Source organism: Strix aluco, chromosome 21 (assembly GCF_031877795.1).
Source record: "Strix aluco isolate bStrAlu1 chromosome 21, bStrAlu1.hap1, whole genome shotgun sequence".
In the NCBI taxonomy this organism is placed as follows: Eukaryota; Metazoa; Chordata; class Aves; order Strigiformes; family Strigidae; genus Strix; species Strix aluco.
The window spans coordinates 3,665,641-3,683,621 of record NC_133951.1 but is presented as its reverse complement, the minus strand read 5'-3'; the positions used below and the strand labels follow the sequence as shown (position 1 = coordinate 3,683,621).

General features: G+C 45.1%; 1 protein-coding gene across 4 annotated transcripts in view; it reads right to left on the bottom strand.

Annotated features, from left to right (window-relative positions):
- MYH10 (myosin heavy chain 10) overlaps positions 1-14,511 on the bottom strand; it is a 102,844-nt gene extending 88,333 nt beyond the window's left edge. For all 4 annotated transcript variants that reach the window (XM_074846976.1, XM_074846978.1, XM_074846977.1 and 1 more), the window contains exons 1-2: positions 14,419-14,511; positions 11,352-11,729 (exon numbers count right to left, since the gene is read on the bottom strand). In XM_074846976.1, coding sequence (XP_074703077.1) covers positions 11,352-11,696 — 345 coding nt within the window. In that variant the 5' untranslated portion in view covers positions 11,697-11,729; positions 14,419-14,511. The remainder of the gene's footprint in view (positions 1-11,351; positions 11,730-14,418) is intronic.
- Between the last annotated feature and the right edge of the window lie 3,470 nt (positions 14,512-17,981).

Below are 17,981 nucleotides of genomic sequence, written 5' to 3'. Positions count from 1 at the left end.
ATAAGCATGGGTCTGTTGGCAAGCGGTCAGCTCCTCCCCAGCCACATGTTCCTACCACTGTCCCTCTTGCCAGCATCCATGCCCTTGCAGTAACTTACTGAAGATATATTTCAAAAAAAATTGGTTGGTAATAGAATCCATTCCCAGACCAAACTCATTCATGGCCACTAGTGATACTGCAAGGGAGAGGGAAGGCTGGACAGTTATTTAATATCTTGGTACAACTGACCAAGGAGACAAGTAATTGATAAATACTGGATTTATGTTCCTAGCCCGTGGTCTCCCCTGTTGTACTCAACTAAGGTCAGCCACATTCATCTCTAATCACTACAGGTGACATGAAGGCATCAAGAATTACCACAAGCCTGGTTTCCATTCTAGCCTTCAAATAAGGGTAACTAGAAGGCAGGCACATGTTCACCAAGCCCACCGTATGATTACCAGCTCAAAATCACTGAACAGCACCTACGCTGTGTTTCTCTACTACAGCCACATCTAATGAAAAAGAGACTTGGGGATTGCTGACTGCAGATGAGATCTGGTCACGAGCAAAAGAATTCACATAACTGAAGTCCATTTCCAGATCTGTCCCAGCACACTCTGACCAGTGTAACAACATGAACATTTGCTTAAGCTAGAAGACCTCTTTCCTCCAGGATGATTCTGGACTCTCATCCAGCAGCACTTCTGAGCCCTGGTCTGATTTCTACCCACCCCGAAACTTGCAGTTTAACTCCGTGGGATGCTGTTCTATATCTCACTGTGGGTGGGAACTCTCAGAACACTGCCTGATGGTTAAGCTGTAAGTGTATTGCTGTATTTACCAACGGTATTACAGAGTCTCCCCCTTTCAAGAGCAACACCTCCATTTCTCTGCAAATCAATCTAAAACTTTTATCAGTTGTTTTGGTCTTTTTATATTCACAAAGGAAAGTAGTTGTTTTCTCCCCCCCAGTATCACTGCCCTTCCCCAGACATGAATAAACTGATCTGGTAAGTAAAAAAAAAAGTTTAAGTGATAAGATAAGAACAGTTATCTGAAGATTATTCATCCCTCCTCCCTCCAGTTGTTTTGGCATATTTTGTTTATTTCCCCAACACATGAAATAAATGTTATTACTATTTAGCTACATAAAGAATTAATAACTCATAAAAACAACTTAATCCTTCAGACCTCTACTGATGATAACCTAAAAAGGCTTCCAGGTTAGGTATCTCCCAACACAGTAATGGGATGGATCAGTGAACCTGGCATGATCATAAGCAGCAAAATCCAGCTAGATGCCAACATAACTCAGCCAATCTAGAGGAAGAACAAGAAGCATCCCAGGCAAATAAAAAGGGTTCATTTAAGAGGTTTTATACTGAACAGGGCCAAATTAGAAGTTAGAAGTACAAAATTCTACTATTTCACCAGTGCTGGGGTTCATTTATTTGAAACTAAATCTAAAGGATAGGTTTTTATCCCTGACCATTAAGTCTGTGTCATGACATTGCTCTTCGTAAGAAGCACCTTGAACTCCAACATCTTGATTTCCCACAGGTTCGTCACTCAGTTCACTCTCCTACTGTTTCCCTGCAGAATTTTAAACCCCACACTTTCTTCAAAACATGACCACACTGTAAAGCCTTAATTTATGCATAGGAAGAAGGAACAAAGTTCTCCCACAAGGCTTCCAAATTTCCAGACCATCATCTATTGCAGAAAGCAACACACGAAGATATTGAGGGGTTGGTTTTGGGGCTTGGTAGGCATGTAAACACAGAAGGGATGCTTTTGAGTCAAGTTTAATTGGGAGAGAGGTAAATGGTACAAAAAAATTCATACAGCTATTTTATAACTCCAAGTCTCACAGTGCAAGTCTATTACTGTATCTAAGACAGCAGATTGGAGCTGTGGGCTTTCTACATGCAAATTGAAGACATGAGAAATAGGCCAAGATTGATTTCAACAGCTTCTTGGTGAGCAGCCATAGAAAGAATTAACAGGAATACTTGCACACCTGCCTTACAAATGGACCCCCTACTTCAAGAATACCACCAGGTAACCGTTAAGGATGTCCAGAGCTTTCAGACTCGCCGAAGGGGTAGAGTGATGCCCTGTGCCTCCTCTCCATCCTGCAGTACAGGCACTCTGCAAAACCATCAGATCTGAATTGAAGGTAGGATCAAGCACTGAAGAGGTCCAGTAACTAGCCAGTCTGGATGAAGAACCAGGTTTATTAATTTTTTCAGCTGACAGAGGTAGATATATACACTAAGAACTTAAAGGCAAGTAAAGATGTTTATTCACCTTGAGATCATGGGATCAGCTGCAAACAAGATACTTGCTTGAAACACACACTTTACTGAGGAACAGGATATAGATAATATCAACGAACAGCAATAAGGCATGTTGGAATGCACACTCTCTAGGCAAGGCTCCAGAGAGAAATAGTAAAGCAGTGCTCTGACAGAGGTTTGTTATACAAACTCTCCTTCAGGACACTAATTGTGGAGTTTGAATGTTTCCAGATGCTTACAAGCCTTTATCCAGTAGTATATCATTTAGTAATTTGGATTTTGGTAAGCTATCCCAGACTGAAGAGTTCAGGTTTCTGGCACCGGCCTATTTGAAAACTGCATTACATTCCTAGCAGTAAGCAACCTGAGAAAGGTAAGTGAACCAGGGGCAAATAGAGAGTGCATTATTTCCAGGTGAGAGCACATGGGAATTTAGGCTCTGAATCTGGGGTGTGGGCTGCAGAGCAAAAAAGGTTTTCATGGCCTATTTTCTCTTAAAACCATACCACACCTTCACTGGGTACACATATGGTGGTATTAGTGTCAAAAGCCTTGTACAATTCCTTAGATTAATAACTCAGCTTTACAGTTCTTGCATCAAGGAACATGCTGTTATGACTGTTAGGTTAGTTCCTCCTGGACAACATCAAAAGGCCTCTTTAAAGCATCACTTCAGAGTGCAGTAGCAAGATGCAGGTAAATTTTTAGAATTTCTAACAGCTTGCATCACCTGAGTATCCAGGCTCAACATTCATCTCCAGTTCTTCAAAAAGTTACAGATTTACTCTATTAGTACATAATTAAACTGATGTAAGCATCTAGACATCTCATATTATTACTCAAAATATAGACCAGCAGTTTCTAGCCTAAAAAGTTAGGCAGTATCCCATATACTAATGGGGTAGAGCATTCTCCAGATTGATAAACTGCATCATCATAGCATTTTGTCTGGTTTCACTTCCTGAAGCTATGGACCTGCTTTTCACATTCCAAGATCTATTAAGTCCTCCAAGCTTGGCATGGTCTTCTCATGTACTACCTTTTCCCCCCAAATGAGGAAGTTATCCAATCCTAAATTCAAGCCTTAAGAAGGGCAGGCAGCTCTTCATTCTCTGAAGTGTGAGGAAAGAAGGTGAGGCTGTGGCCTGGGGTGGAACACATTCTCTGCTTTGCACAGCAGCTAATCCCCAGCTACCACCCACCTCAGGACAGCGGGGCCACAGAGCTGCCCCAGCACCATGGGCAGTCCCCACACCACCACCCTGAGCCTGTGCTCCCCAGCCAGGCCACAGTCAAGACTGGAACCCAGAAGTTATCCCAGATGTCTCTGTACAAGCCCAAACTGCTAGTTAAAGGAAAGTCCTGTTGGCATCCAAAAGATTGGGGTCAAGGGTGCCAACAAGGCCAGGGAACCCGCCACGGGGTGATGGGAGCCTCAGCTCTGACAGGGGCTGGGGCACAAGAGCCACTGACTCAGGGCAACTGAAGTGTAAAATGTGTGCATGAGAATGAGAAAGGGAAGGAACACAACACACATAGAAGCTAATCAAAGTACAGCCCAAACTTAAAAAGACTTGTCTGTTGATGTTCTCTATAGCTAGCACTAAAGAGAGGACGTTCACCAGAACTGTATTTCACAAGTAAGGCCTTCAGGTTATCTGTTTAATGAGAGAAAAACCAATATTAGATCAGCAGCGCAGGTCATACTCCTGCTCAGTCAGCTCACCACCTCTGAGATAGACAGGCGCAGCGTCACAGCCATGACTGCTTCAGCCACAGCAACAGCTAAGACATAAAACATGATCTTAGGTTGCACCAGAGCCAGAAAAGTATTAATATCCTTTCATAAGGCTCCTGTACAGCTGCGTGTTGGAGCTTGACTGCTCTACAGAAGGCCTAGAACAGGATACCCATGACTTCTGATGCAGGCATGTCTTGCAACACAGTGTATTCCACTGAGCACTTGAACAGGAGTCCATAATCCAAGTTATTGCACCTTTTTAGGCTGCTAATCTACCATTTTTAATAGAAGCAGACAATATGATGAGAATACGTATTTTTTCATACCTCTGCTGGCCTGAGGGCAAGGAGGGCATTGATTCATTTCCCTTAAATCCTTCTGACGTTTCTAACAAAGTAAAATCCTACAGAGAACTCTCTCAGCTTGATCCCATTTATAAGTCTTCCAAAAAATCAAAGTTAATTTAAAAACAAGTTCTTGTGTCAGAGCAGCACTTACAATTTGAACGCCAGCATTTCTTCTGCAATATATTACGTACTAGATCCAGTGACTGTTTTGTATTAAGGAAAAAGATGAAATTAAGTAACAAACTTAATTTCTTACAGGTTCTTTTAATACCAGTCTTCAATACTCACTAATGTGAAGCATTCCCAACTGGACCAGCAGGAAAATTAAAGCAATTAGATCACAGAAGCTTATATAATAACACAGATTGTTCTAGGTTACGCTCTAGCCTCACAGGAGGCAGTAGTTTAGGAGAAGAAACAGCTTATATACAGCCCCTTAAGTGCAGTGTTACAAGAGCTTCCACCCACATCAGGCTCTGGAACTGGGGACCACAGCATATTTCTCATTCTTTCCCTCTTCTGCCCCAATAAAATGGAAAGTACCTCAAAAAATGAAAGTAGCATATGGCTGCAGACCAATTACAGATGTAATACTTGTAATTATCAAAAAATACCTGCTGAAGTATTTTTAATTGCACAATAGTAAGCATGTTTTCTTCTTTACTGGTACAAAGAAAACCCAGTAGGCATATACATAGAGAACAATAATCAGCAGCAAGGTTCCAGGAGCTCTCAGCCTTACATAAACAGTTTCTAACCCTTTCAAAAAAGTCTTTGCTAAAAAAAAGTGGAGGAGCAGGCAGGGAAGATAATGCATAGTTCATTAGAGTTTGAAGGACTCCGATGTTGAATCTAACCCTTTCTTCAAGAGTGCTTCACCATCTTTTGTCCTTCCTCAAGGAACAGCAAAACCAGTTGTCTCTAACTTGACTTCACCTACAGCATGTTCACATCTTACGCCACACATCCCCACCTGACACTCTCTAGCTGAGCACCCAAACGTAGGTCACAGGCTTACCAACAACAGACATCACCAGGGAACACCCCACATAGTCACACCAACGCAAGAGGCCATCTAGATACTGACACGGGTTAATAGAAGTCAAGCATTTGAGAAATTCTATTAATTTTAATCCTTTTGACTGAATGAGGTCAGGAAGCAGTTAAGTAGTAACTGCAGTGATTTATGGGGGGTATCAGCAAGCTACATATTATCAGCTATGGGCAGTGGACTTCCTCCAGCAGAGCTGGGACTAGAACAGATGTGGCAATGGCAACATTTTTTAAAATAGATTTTTATAAAGCCCACTGGATTTTAAGTATCTTCATTTTTACTGTGACTTAATTACAGCCTGTGTTTGAGTGAGCAATTCCTTCATCTCATCTTACTGCACTGGGTAGAGGAATAGGAACTTTTGACTGCACAAGACAGACTTTTGGTCCTGCAATATCTTCTTTCAGTTTGATTATCTTTTTTAACTCGAACATTTATAGACCCATTGAGTAGACAACATGCCATTTATCCAGGAACTTTTCAGATATTAGTCTGCACTTACCAGTCAGACCATTAAAATACAGCCATCTGCAATTCAGATGTTCTACTTCTCTGGAAAATCAGTAAGGTGTGTCAAACCTCTCCAGGATCCATACTATTAGTGTTTGCTAGTGCACTTAGCAAGAAACCCTTTTTGGCTTAACAAAATATTTCTGTTAACAAGATGAGTATAAGGTTATGTTTTTACATTCATTAATAGAGTATGTAGGAACATAGAAACATTTAAAATATGCTTTAGAAGGCAAGTGGAAGGGTCTTTCTTGCCATCAAAAGAGGTACTGACTCAAAAGCAGAGCTTTAAATTGATGGAAAAAGTGTCACCTAGCCCCGACTTATTAACAGTCATTAGCTTATTCATTCCATTTCCAGCCAGTGTCTGCAATATCAAGAACAAGTTGCTTTCCATTTAAGTAGAAATGAGGTATTCACATTCCTGATCTATGCAGCCAGCTGCACTTTGAGTAACTGAAATGCTTTTAATAGTATTTCAAAGTTTTAAGTCTAAGAAAGTTATATCCAGAATGCTGCCTAACAAAGCACTGAAACATTACTTAAGAGTGATCAGGAACATTCCTGACCACTTTGCTTTTTGCAGTTCTAGAAGTGGTATAGCATATCTCAAAATTCAAATTCAGAATTCAAAAAAAACAGAATCATCTTGCTCTGAAGTGAAAGAGAAGGACTCTCAAACTGCACACTAACTAGCCACTCTCTCTTCCAAGTGCAGAGAACACAAAATGGTATAAAACAACTTAAATACTGACATGGTTCTTTCCTTCAGATCAGCCATATGAGTCAAATTGGGTAGTAAACTTTGAGTAGAAGCCTAATTTTGAGCATAACTGACACGCCTATACATAAACTTTCTAAATAGACACTGAAGCTAAGACATTGATGATAGTGAAGTGCAGAGAGATCAAGATGGAGAAAACGCCTCTTCCTACACCAGAAATTCTTTGCAGTTTTCAGACTTTTTTTGTAGCTCTCCATCAAAGCACCTAAGTATTTCTCCCCTCCATATTCTCAAGTGCAACATCTGCCATCCTAGCACTTCATTTTCAGACTAAATCCTCCTTCTTGTTTACTCCCCTGCCACTCCCATCCTTTCCCACCAAAAGAAGAGACCCATTTCAAGCATCTCCTTTTCCCCAGGACTCCAACTGAAGGAGACAGCTACAGCTTGGACAGCCAGAGCCACTTCTTCAGCTGAGCTTCACACACTCCCCACAACAGCAAACTGACACCACAAACCTCCAAGCCATAAACAAAACTGCTCCTGAACATCTACAGCTTACAGCACAGCAGTTTAACAATTGAAGTCAGTGACCTCCTACCTTCAGATACCATACTGGACCATGAAGAGTTTGGAGGCTGGTTCATGAGAAAACCTGAACCACATGAAATGGTGACAAGGAGAATTACTGGAGCAGTAATCTTGTCTGTCATGGCTTGGCACAAAGCATTACGGCAACAGTGGTCTTGAGAACTTAAGTAACATTCAAGGCTGATGGACTCTTAACATCCCCTCTTTCCAGTGGATGTCTCCATTTCATCGTTCGATTCAAAGATTATCTCCCTCCCCCCCTCCATGAAATCATGTTTTGCTGACATGACTTAAGCAGAAGCCAAAATCTAGGGGTGATATCTAGAAGCATTCAGTGGCATTTTGCATGCAGGTCTTACAAAAATAAAAATGTTTTGTCACTCAGGCTACAGACCTTGGTCACCTAAAACCTCTTGACAACTAGACTCCTTTCTTAAAGCAATGCCCCCAGAAAGATATCTGGAACTGAGTTCATCATGGGATATGGATATTCAAGAACCACCACACAAAAGCAGTCTGAGCAAAATCATCTTTATTTCAAATCTTCAAAGGACCTCCTAAGCCTTTGGATATTTCTCCTTTACAGTGAACTACCTCCAGTTTCTGACCTACAGCTATGAAGGATATTACCAGTGTTAAAGCTGGCCACTCTAAAGCAGAGCAGGCAGAATAGTAAAGTTTTATACGAAGCTGAAGAACTGACAGTTCACAAGCATTTAAGGTAACCAAAACCCAGGAGAAGCTGCCACTACAGCAAGTCATGAGAGACAATTTGGAGTATTAGCAACTCAAATGATACATCCCTGTCATAAGAAATGCCAATATCCCTAGAAAAGCACAAAATTTGGAAAAATTCAGCTGTGAAACAAAAGGAAGAGTGACAACTCCTACCAAGAAAAAAACCTGCTGTAGATGGCTGCACCTTCACAGAACTAACATTTGCACTTCATGAAAACAGTGCCCCAAACACAAGCAGAGATCATCTCAGGGACTCAGATTCTGCAGTATCATGCTTAGTCACTGACAGGTTAAGGAGAAAAGTCCAAGTGCAAGAATTCATAAGAATTACCCATTCTCAGGGGTGAATATATATATAGCATACTTCAAAAGAATTTGCAGATAGTACAGCTTCTCTAGGAAAGAATTTTTTTAACATATTCTGCAGTTACACTCAAAATACACTTTGTGGCAAGAAATGGAATAGGTGATGTTGAAAGTGGAGCAAGAAATGAAATAAAAAAAAATGAAGTAACTTATTTCATCTCCAAAGCAAAACTGGGATGACTATAGCTCATACTCCAACCATTCTCCCCAGCAGTTCCTTGTACAAGCCCTCCCACCTTTCATCTTCTGTGCTGTCATGAACAGACCAGAAATAGAGACAGGGCCAAGCATGGACATCATGCTTTTACAAACCACTGGTCTTCCACGTTCTCCAATTGTGTTCATCTCCCACAGCACAGTAATAATGCAACTCAGAGCCCAAGATCATGTCACTTGGCAGACATTAGAAATGCTAGAAGTTCCAGAAACTCCTCGCCATCCCTACTTAGATGTTACACGAAACTCCTGATGAAATGAGCATCACTGCCCAGGTCATGCCGACTGGCACTAGCTAGCTTTAGTCAGCCCTCCTTGTTCCTCCAGCAGTGTCATCTGGGAGAGGTAGATTATAGACAGATGACTAGACCCACTGGCCAAATACCTCAACTCGGTTGTTTCCTTTCTAGGGATTGAAAGGAAACATGTATCTACTCCCTAGAAAGGCAACATTGCATGCTACCTATTGTGAATTAAAGGAAACCAGATCAGATTCACCATCTCCATCTTAACTACCTGAGACCAACATCAAAAATATAAGACTTCAGTCTGGTTATTATGGGAGTACTATCTGGAAATCAAAACATACCTTGAACCAACTTTTGTCATGGCCAAACCACCATAATTCCCTTCATCAGCTCAGTTAACTTTGGCTCTTCTCCATACACCATCAGCAGGATACACAGGCCATGGCAGTGGCTCTGGGCTGTGCAGTCAGCAGCAGCAGTGACAGTGCCACATTCAAGAAGTTTAGGGACCCCCGACAGAGATCCCTACCAGAACTGCACTGAAAACCCCACCAGCTCAAGTTCTTGATGAAGTTTCTCTCTACAGCCTATTGACCTTTGCCAGCATTTCAGCCTCTACTCTAACAGTACTCGCAACCGCTTTTTTTATCCCCTCCAAAAAAATAAGCTGAGTTTTAATTTCAAACAAGAAGCCATCATTACAGCTGCATAGAAGCATTATTCTTGGTAACAGCAGCATCCTCCAGCAATGTTCCTGTAACACAGACCTCCAGTTGAGGCCAACAAATCCATTAACTTCCTGATCCCAACTAACTTCTTCCAGCTTAGGAGTAGAAATCATTAGTAATATACTGATGCAGTAATCCTCCTATATGACAGCAGTATCTCAATGCCAAGGAACCAAGTTTTAGAGTCTGCCTCAACAGTTAAGGAATGCAAGCAGAAAGCACCTTTTTTGGGAAAGGGAGGGGAAGGTAGGTCACCTATAGGATATCAGTTAAACTCCACATACATAATAAGCCAGCTTCCATAAAACAGAGTTCTTTAATTTGTCAGTCATCCACAGTAACACATTGCTGTATCATCTGTGTATACAGAAGAGTGACAGGTTCTCAGCACCATCCTCCAGAAGCTCTTGGGGCTGTGTTTACTGCATGGAGGCCTTGGACTTGAGCTTGCTTTGACATTTAAGGCCTTCAGCTTTTAACCTTCATAATGAAATATGGTTATAATAGTTGTAATGACTTTCATAACAACTAGCATTATGATCGATAGATACACTGAAGACTTCTGACCTATCAACTTGTTTACTTTTAATTTTCAATCCAGCCCTTACTAATTATCCAATTAGTTTACTTATAAGTGTGCAGGAAGCATTCCAAGAGTATTTTTTTGCTGAGCTCTGCCATAAGGGTCTTGGAAGGCCTCAGAAGGGTAAAAACCAAAAACCCACAGAGGAAACTAACAAAGAAGCACAAATACAAAGAATATTTTGAAGTCGCATATAATTTTTAATAACTCCAAATATTACCAAGGGCCAAGCAAAAAGGTACCCCATTAATACCTAGATGGAAGGGAAAACGAGTCAACTAGCTAGTGGAACTAAAGAAAATGGATTTAAGCTTTAGAACAAGTGTTTATTAAAACAAGCCAAGCATTTAAGCAGATGTTGCAGTTTCTTTTAAGATAGAAAGTCTACTTGTAGCTCTTAATGATACTCTGACTCAACAAGTCACTATGCAATCAGTTTGCCAAGAGACAAGGAGCTACTCTTAACTGTATGGCACAGGCACTCATTTAACATTGCTCAAAGAAGGAACGGGGTCAAAGCAGCATCAATGGCGGTGTGATTCCTAACTCTATAGGAAGATGGTGATAAGCCAGATGTTCCAAGTAGTGCTTCAAAACCACTGAAAAAAGAAAGCTTTATCTTATTAGTTTATTTTAAGCACTTGAACACATTCTTTCCTGGCCCACTAAGTTAATATTAGATTCCAAAAAGACATTTTGCATTCCGAGCACTCTCCAACTTTGGCTTTTAAATAATAGCATAGCATAGCCTCTTATCATTTTTAATACACAGCAAGTTAAAACAAGATATATGCTTATTCATATAAGCAATTAAACAACAGTAATTCAGCAAAGTTAGGTTTTGTAATCTCTCATCAGCTCAAACAAGCCATTTGATACTATTCACTGTATCAGTTAAGCATGTCTGAGGCAAGTGCTCTAACGAGCGGCATGAGCTAAGCACCCAGAGTTGCCATTTAGCATTCTATTTTTGAAAGATGCTTGCAGAACTATTTCCATAGGAGAATTTTTTATTATTTGTTTTATGACAACAGAGTTCTCGACCTGTACACAGCATGGAAAAAGACCCTGGACTAATCTAAATGCTAGGGACTCAAAAGTATTTAGGCTACCAAAATCAAAGACAAGACCCACTTCTTCTGTTTCAAATAGGTAAAGGAATTGGAATCAGGTAAATTCAGCTGGATTAGCACCGATAATGAATCTAATAATTAGTACTTACATAGATGAGCCCAGAGTAATACCGATCCTTTAAATTATGCAATACAGAGGCTTCATTTAAACAGGTTAATTCTGCCATGTCTTCCACTTTAGAGAACTTGGGAGGATTCATCTTCTGAATATCATCTTTATTGACTAGTGCTTTCTTGCCATTCTCTGCCAGTTCGACCAACACTTCATCCCCTTTTTCCTCCTTGATGCTGGCTGCCTCAAAACCATGGCGCTCTGAAGGAATCCACACCAACTTTTTAGCAGTCCAATCAGCCTGGGTGGCAGGGTTGTAGATTACAGCCCTATCCACGAAGAGGTATCTCTCTGGATCTTCCTGTCCCGATCTCTGTGCCATTGCAGGAAGTGAAGGTGTCTACTATCAGTTACCCTGTAAATTGGAGAGAAAACAAAGCAAAGCGAATGTTACATATCATATTCTTATCAATGAAATGAACAGAGCTACGACACATCAATTAAATGATCTATCACTAACATCTGTATCTTCTCCTGATGAAGAAGCATCATTAATTTCTTCCATAGACTGAAGAAATTACTATACAACTGAGAGCCCCTACTCACACAGCAGCCCTCTGAATAAACCAACTGCCATATAAAAGTTAAAATGATCTGTCAAGAATCATCCCAGATCCAGTACAGGAAACTCAGTATAAACTGGTTCTAACTGTGCACCAACTACGGAGAGACATCACAACAAGTGTGAGACCTACAAGCAGGAAAAACCCACATCTGTGTTCCATGCTTAAATAAGGAAGAAGAGCAAATTTAACAAAAGCTTACCAGTAAACTCCACTTGAATTGAGCAATTAAAAAAAAGAAAAAAGATAAAACTATTAAAAAAATGTTCAGTGGATAGCCAACTACAGCAATCAGAAGGCAGCAAAAATATGTTTTAAAATGTAGATTTTCGACTGCAGACAAGAACTTGAGACATGGGGTTTCTGCAAGCCATTAAACTAGCTAAACCCTGCTCATATTCTTCCTGAAAAACATAAGACTTTGCATTTCTACAGCCTGCTTCTGTTCTCAGTCATGAGCACTGACATTACCATATTCCAAAAAAATGTCTACAAATCTCAAGTTTACCTTGAGGGTCAAGACACAGCAAGGACTGATGTTAGATTTTCCAACAGCTTCAAGGGTAATTTGAAGAGGAAAGGAAAACTGCTGACAAGAGCTCCTGCACGCTCACTTCACCTATTTGCCTCTAAGAGAGGCCACTGCATCTCTAGTTAATACCACTGTCACATCCAGGATTCCTTGAGCTAGGAGTTTCATCTGTAACTGCCCAGGAGCAACAAGGTCAACCCTGACACCTAGTACCCAGGTCATTAAATATCTTGGGTTTTTACACACTAGATCTTTTTGCTGAAGAATGTTACATTAGCTAATGATAGTCTTTTCCAGCAGGTAATCTAAAGGTTAGCTTCAAAAGCAAGGAAGGTTTCGCAAACTGCATCTGCCACCTTTCATACTATGGTATGAACTGATGGAAGTTCTGCAACACACCCATCCTCAGAAGAACATGTAATTAAGTACAATAGTTGTGTCTCCATCTGCGGCATGGACATTTGTTACATTGTCCAACCTTAATGTAAAGTAAGCATGAAGTCATTGAACTCTTCAGAGGTTTGAGAAGCAGACCGTTTACTACAGACAGCTTAATTCAAATCAAGAGGCGATGACTTGACATTTAAAGTATTTTAGAAGAGCCTCTGAGAGAAAAATTCAATGAAGGAAGAGGGAATCGTTGAGGAGACACCTTAAGTGAGCTGGACTGCTCAGCCAGGAAAGTGAAGCTATTAGTCAAGGAATGATACATTTGGCTCAAGAAGCCCACAGATTTAATATTCGAGCTTCCAACCCCCAATTCAGATAGCTGTTTGTCTCCACTGTGCTTGACTACAGCTGAAGTTCCAACAAAGACCTGGAACACCATTGCCGCCCTCATCTGCAAATTTGGTGTCAAGTCTCTGAAAGCTCCCTGGCCAGGTATGATAGCCAAACGCATTTATGATAATCTGTCTGAGTTTTGCACACTGAGATGCAGTGAAACCTAGAGGTCAAATAGAACTCGTACGACAAAATTAATCATTATTGTTCCCCAGCAGAATTAAAGGCTGAAGACTGAAATGAATGCGTGGACTGACTTTACACCAGCCCCTGAGGAATATACCTAACATCTGAGGATCACAGACGGTTTCAGGGTCATTTTTCCACTTTGGCTTTTAATTCCATAGAGCCCATCACAAAAGACCCTCTGCAGAAGCAAAGCAAGTTGCAGCTTACTCTACCCAAGGCTCCTCTGTTAACAATGGCATTCAAATGAAATACACAAATGAGCACATTTATCATGCAGGAATCCAGCGCTCCCAAAAGACGACTAGTGAGGGGAAAAAAAAAAAGGCACCCTACACATGTTCTGCTCCGCTAAACAAAAGGGGGGTGGGGGAGCACCGGAGGAGATGGGGAGTGGCATCCCTCAGCGCAGCCCGGGCATTTTCAAGGACAGGGGCAGCCCGAGGAGCCGCAGAAGCCGCACCGCCCCCGGGCGCCGAGGACTGATGCCCGCCGCCCTCCTGCTGCGGGAGCGGCTGCGGAGCCCCCCGCGCAGGGCCGCAGGCCCCGCCACCGCCCCAAAGGACAAAGGAGGCGGCCGGGGCCGCTCGGCCCGGCGGGGCCCGGGAGCGGCCCCCTCCCCGGCGCAGCCCGGCGCCAGCCCCGCGCCCCCCGCCCAGCCGCCGCCCCGCCCGCGCGAAGGCTGCGGGAAAGGGAGAAAATGGCCACCTTCCCCTCACCGATGCAGCCGGGAGCGGCGGCGATGCGGCGGAGGGGGGTGGGGTGCGAAGGGGGAGGGGGGGGTGGGCGGGAGGATGCGACGGCGCGGGCGGGCGGGACGGACGGCGCGGCCCACACAAGGGGGTCTTTGTGTGCCGGGCCCGCCGCCCCCGCCCCACCCCCACCACGGGCGGGCCGGGCCGCGCGCCCCCGGCGAGCCCCGCCCCCCGCCCAGCTCGCCCCAGGGACCCAGGGGCCGCCGCCGGCCCACGCCGCCTCACCTGTGTAGCGCCCGGCCGCCGCCGTGCCCCGGAGCTCGCGCCGCCCGCCCGGCTCCTCAGCACTCGCGCCGCTCCGCCCCCCGCCCGCCGCGCTCCTTTAGCGCCACACCGAGCCCTCCGCCCCCTGCTCGCCGCCGCCGGCCCCGCCCCCGCCGCTGCCGCCGCCGGCCGCCGGCCTCCCATTGGGCGACGGCCACGTCCGTCCGCCGCCGCGCGCTCGCCCATTGGCCGGCGGCGCGGCCGCTCTCCAGCCACGGCCATAGCAACCTCCACACGCTACCCTCCAAACCCCGCCTCCTCGTTTGGCTCCGCCCCTTCAGCTCTCATTGGCGAGCTCCGCCCGCCCGTCGGCCCACAGCGTTCCTCTCACTGGGCTCCCGCCACGCCTGTCGGGGCGGGCTCCGCCCCGCGCTGCAGCACGCCCGGTGGGGGGCGCGGCGCGTGCCCGGCGCTGCAGCGGGTGGCGCGCGCGGTGCTGCAGCGCGGGGCGGGCGCGCGCTTCCCCCTCACCCACCCACACTCCCCCCCCCCGCGTATTTTGGGGTCGATGAAGGGTTTTTCAGGCTCCGGTCCCTGGGCCGGCTTCCACCGACGTGAGAGATAACGGGGAAACCCGTCCCCCCGGTAACGGGGAAGCCCTCCCGCCGTACTGCGGGCCCAGGGTCGCCTCACGCTCTCCTCAGCGGTGCTCTGAGGTGGCAGTCCCCGCTTGCCAGGCGCCGGGTGGGATGGCAGTCCAACAGAAAAGGACCCGAATTCCAAAGTTCCAGTTCTAGAAACTCTGCCGCAGCCCTCGGTAATTGCTCCCGGGGGTAATTACCGTGATGATTAAAAATAAAAACCCAACCCTCACTGCAAGTCTGACGTGGTCTCCCAGCCCCCGGATGCGGTGAGTGTCTCGGTGGTGGCTGTGCAGCCCCCCTCAGCAGAGCCTGCTCCAGCCTCTCCGATCTTCAGCCACCACAGAGCAGCCCTGGCCTCCTCTGCCCCAGGCCACCCAGCCGAGCTCCTGCTCACATGTGTGTTTTTCCCCTTCCTTAAACATAATCCCGAGGCGTTTTGGAGTCTTCACCCGCTTGCCAGCACCTTTTCTGGATCAGGTGGGTAGGCAGGAGGCTTCAGCATAGGAAAAAAAGCCGTTTGTGGCATCTCTGAGAGTCTCGTGGGCTCACGTGGACTTTGAAAATCAGTGCTGGGTGGGTTTCGGGTGTAACGCCTCGGGGGGCTGCTGGCCCACACACTCCAGCGCTGCCACTGCCTGGGCTTTCGAGATGCAGAGCTTCAACGCCATGATGGCCTTCCATGGTTTTTTTCTAAATTTTTCCATGTTTTTTTCCCTGTCTCAGAAAGCTGCTCAAGGATCACACGTGGTGCATTCAACCTCCAGGGAATGGGCAGAACCTTTTGCCACAGCCACGGCTCACTCCAGCCCTGCATGCCAGCGGGTAACTGGGAGCATCAAGGGTTCCCATTGCCTGAGCTGCAGGTTTCGTTTCTCCACCCAGACTAAAAGCAAATGCAAGCGGCTCCGGAATTTGAGCTATTCTGGTGGAGGGAATTTGTGTCAGATCCTTCTGAACAGGACTGGGAGCGGGGTGAGGAGCAGAGAGAAGTGGCAGGAAGGAGATGGAGCCTGGCGCGGGGCAAAGCTGCAGCGGAGGAACCTGGGAAGGGCTGGCGGTGTCAGGCAGCGCCTGGGGACAGGAGTAAGCAGGTCTCCCGTTTCCCCTGTGCCTAGGAAGCAGGACTTTCTGCAAACTACCTGCACAAATGGAAATGTTTCAAAGCAGCACCTGCCATTTCAATAGAACTTGGCATTTTTGGATGGGTTGCTCAGTTCAAAAAGGGAGGCAACAAGGCAAACCATGGGGAACCTGGCTCCTGGCACGGAGCTGGAAGTCATTCACTCACCTCTGTTCATCTCTGCACACAAATCAGTTCATGCGCAACTCCTGGCACTTGGATTTATATGAAAGTCTCCCTCTTAATTACCATTTCAGTGGGAGGTCTCGTACATCCTGTTTCACTGAAAAATAAGGGTGTTGACTCGCAAACGCAGGTAGATGAAAGCCGAAAGGCTGAACTGGTTACTCCCCAGCTGTTTTTCACTTTGCAAGGACTGCCACTCCCGGGGCCGGGATGGCTGAGCTGTGTGGCGAGCTGTCCGGAGCAGCCGTAGGCAGCAGAGTGAGGCCAACACCGCGCAGATTTTGGATTGCTTAAATACAGGCATCCAGCATGCCGCATGTCCCAGGATTTATAATTCTTCCTTGCTCAGCCATCAGGTCTCTACGAGATACTCAGCCAGCGTTCACAGAGCAATGCCAGCTCCTCGGCAGCACCAGGGCTTTGCAACGGAGCAGCCTGATGAGCATTTTGCTCCCTTTGGAAAAACCGCATGTTCAAGGAGCAGCATCATGCACCGGTTACAGTCACCCCTCAGGGCGGCTGAGGCCTCAGGATGGTGCAGCACCCACACCTCAACGCCCTCATGCTCCGGGTCAGCACCTCCACGTCACACTGCTTCAGGCTTCAGTCACAAAACTTCCTTTTTTAGGCATACAGTGCCTTTTAAATGAAAAATAAAAACATCACACAGAAAACATTACTCTAAAGACAAAGAGTTTGAAGAGTTTAGTTTCATTTAGGAAATTACTTCCATGGAAAATCTTTGAGGATCCTGTAGATGCCACGTGGAGTGTGTCAGGATTGTAGCACTAAGTTATTATTTTTATCACACAATTATTTTTATCCAGGACAGTGTTAGGAAGGAATTCCCCAAATCCACTCAATGTATTTAACCCATAGAGAGAAAGATGATATTTCTATCTTCCCCAGGAGATTGAAAAGAGCAGAGACTGGAAAGAGCTTCATAAAGGATTTTTATGTGAAACAGAAACTCAGCTGGTCCCTAATCCTAAAATTGTTTCCCTACTTTTAAACAGAAGGCTAATGATACCGTTGCTACTAGGGCATGCATGTGCTAAAGGCAAAGCGTGTCCCTGTGGGTGTTTCCAGAGCTGGAACCCGAGCAGGTAAATAAGAACCACTTAAGCTTAAAGCAGTGCTTGAGATTTTTGAAACAATGTGGAGGATTTAGGCAAAAAAATACTCCATTCATTTCTAATTTAGAGGTCTTACTACTGGTGGCATGTACTGGAAAGGTAATTTCCACACTGGGTGATGTGCACCTCCATCCCCAGTCTGCTTTGGGCATTGCTGGGCAGAACAAACTTCTGCAAGGGGAAAACACACCACAAACACCCAACAGCTGTTTGTTCTTCCACAAAGAAGCCGAACAACTCTTGTTCCTTGATTATTTGACACCTCTGCTTCCTGCAGTGACTGGCGTCCTCCCTCCCTGCCCTTCTTTCTGACTGCGGCAGGTTTTGGGCACACCTCCAAGACTTACAGACCCAGGTCTGGCCTCCCCCAGGAGCCCCACGACTCTGCAAAGCAGGACATCTTAGCATCTTTCTGGGTCAGTTTTTTTCTCAGTAACTTCAAGTACTGAACAATACTGAGCCAGGGTTTAGAATTAAAAATTTAAGTGCAAGAGTTGC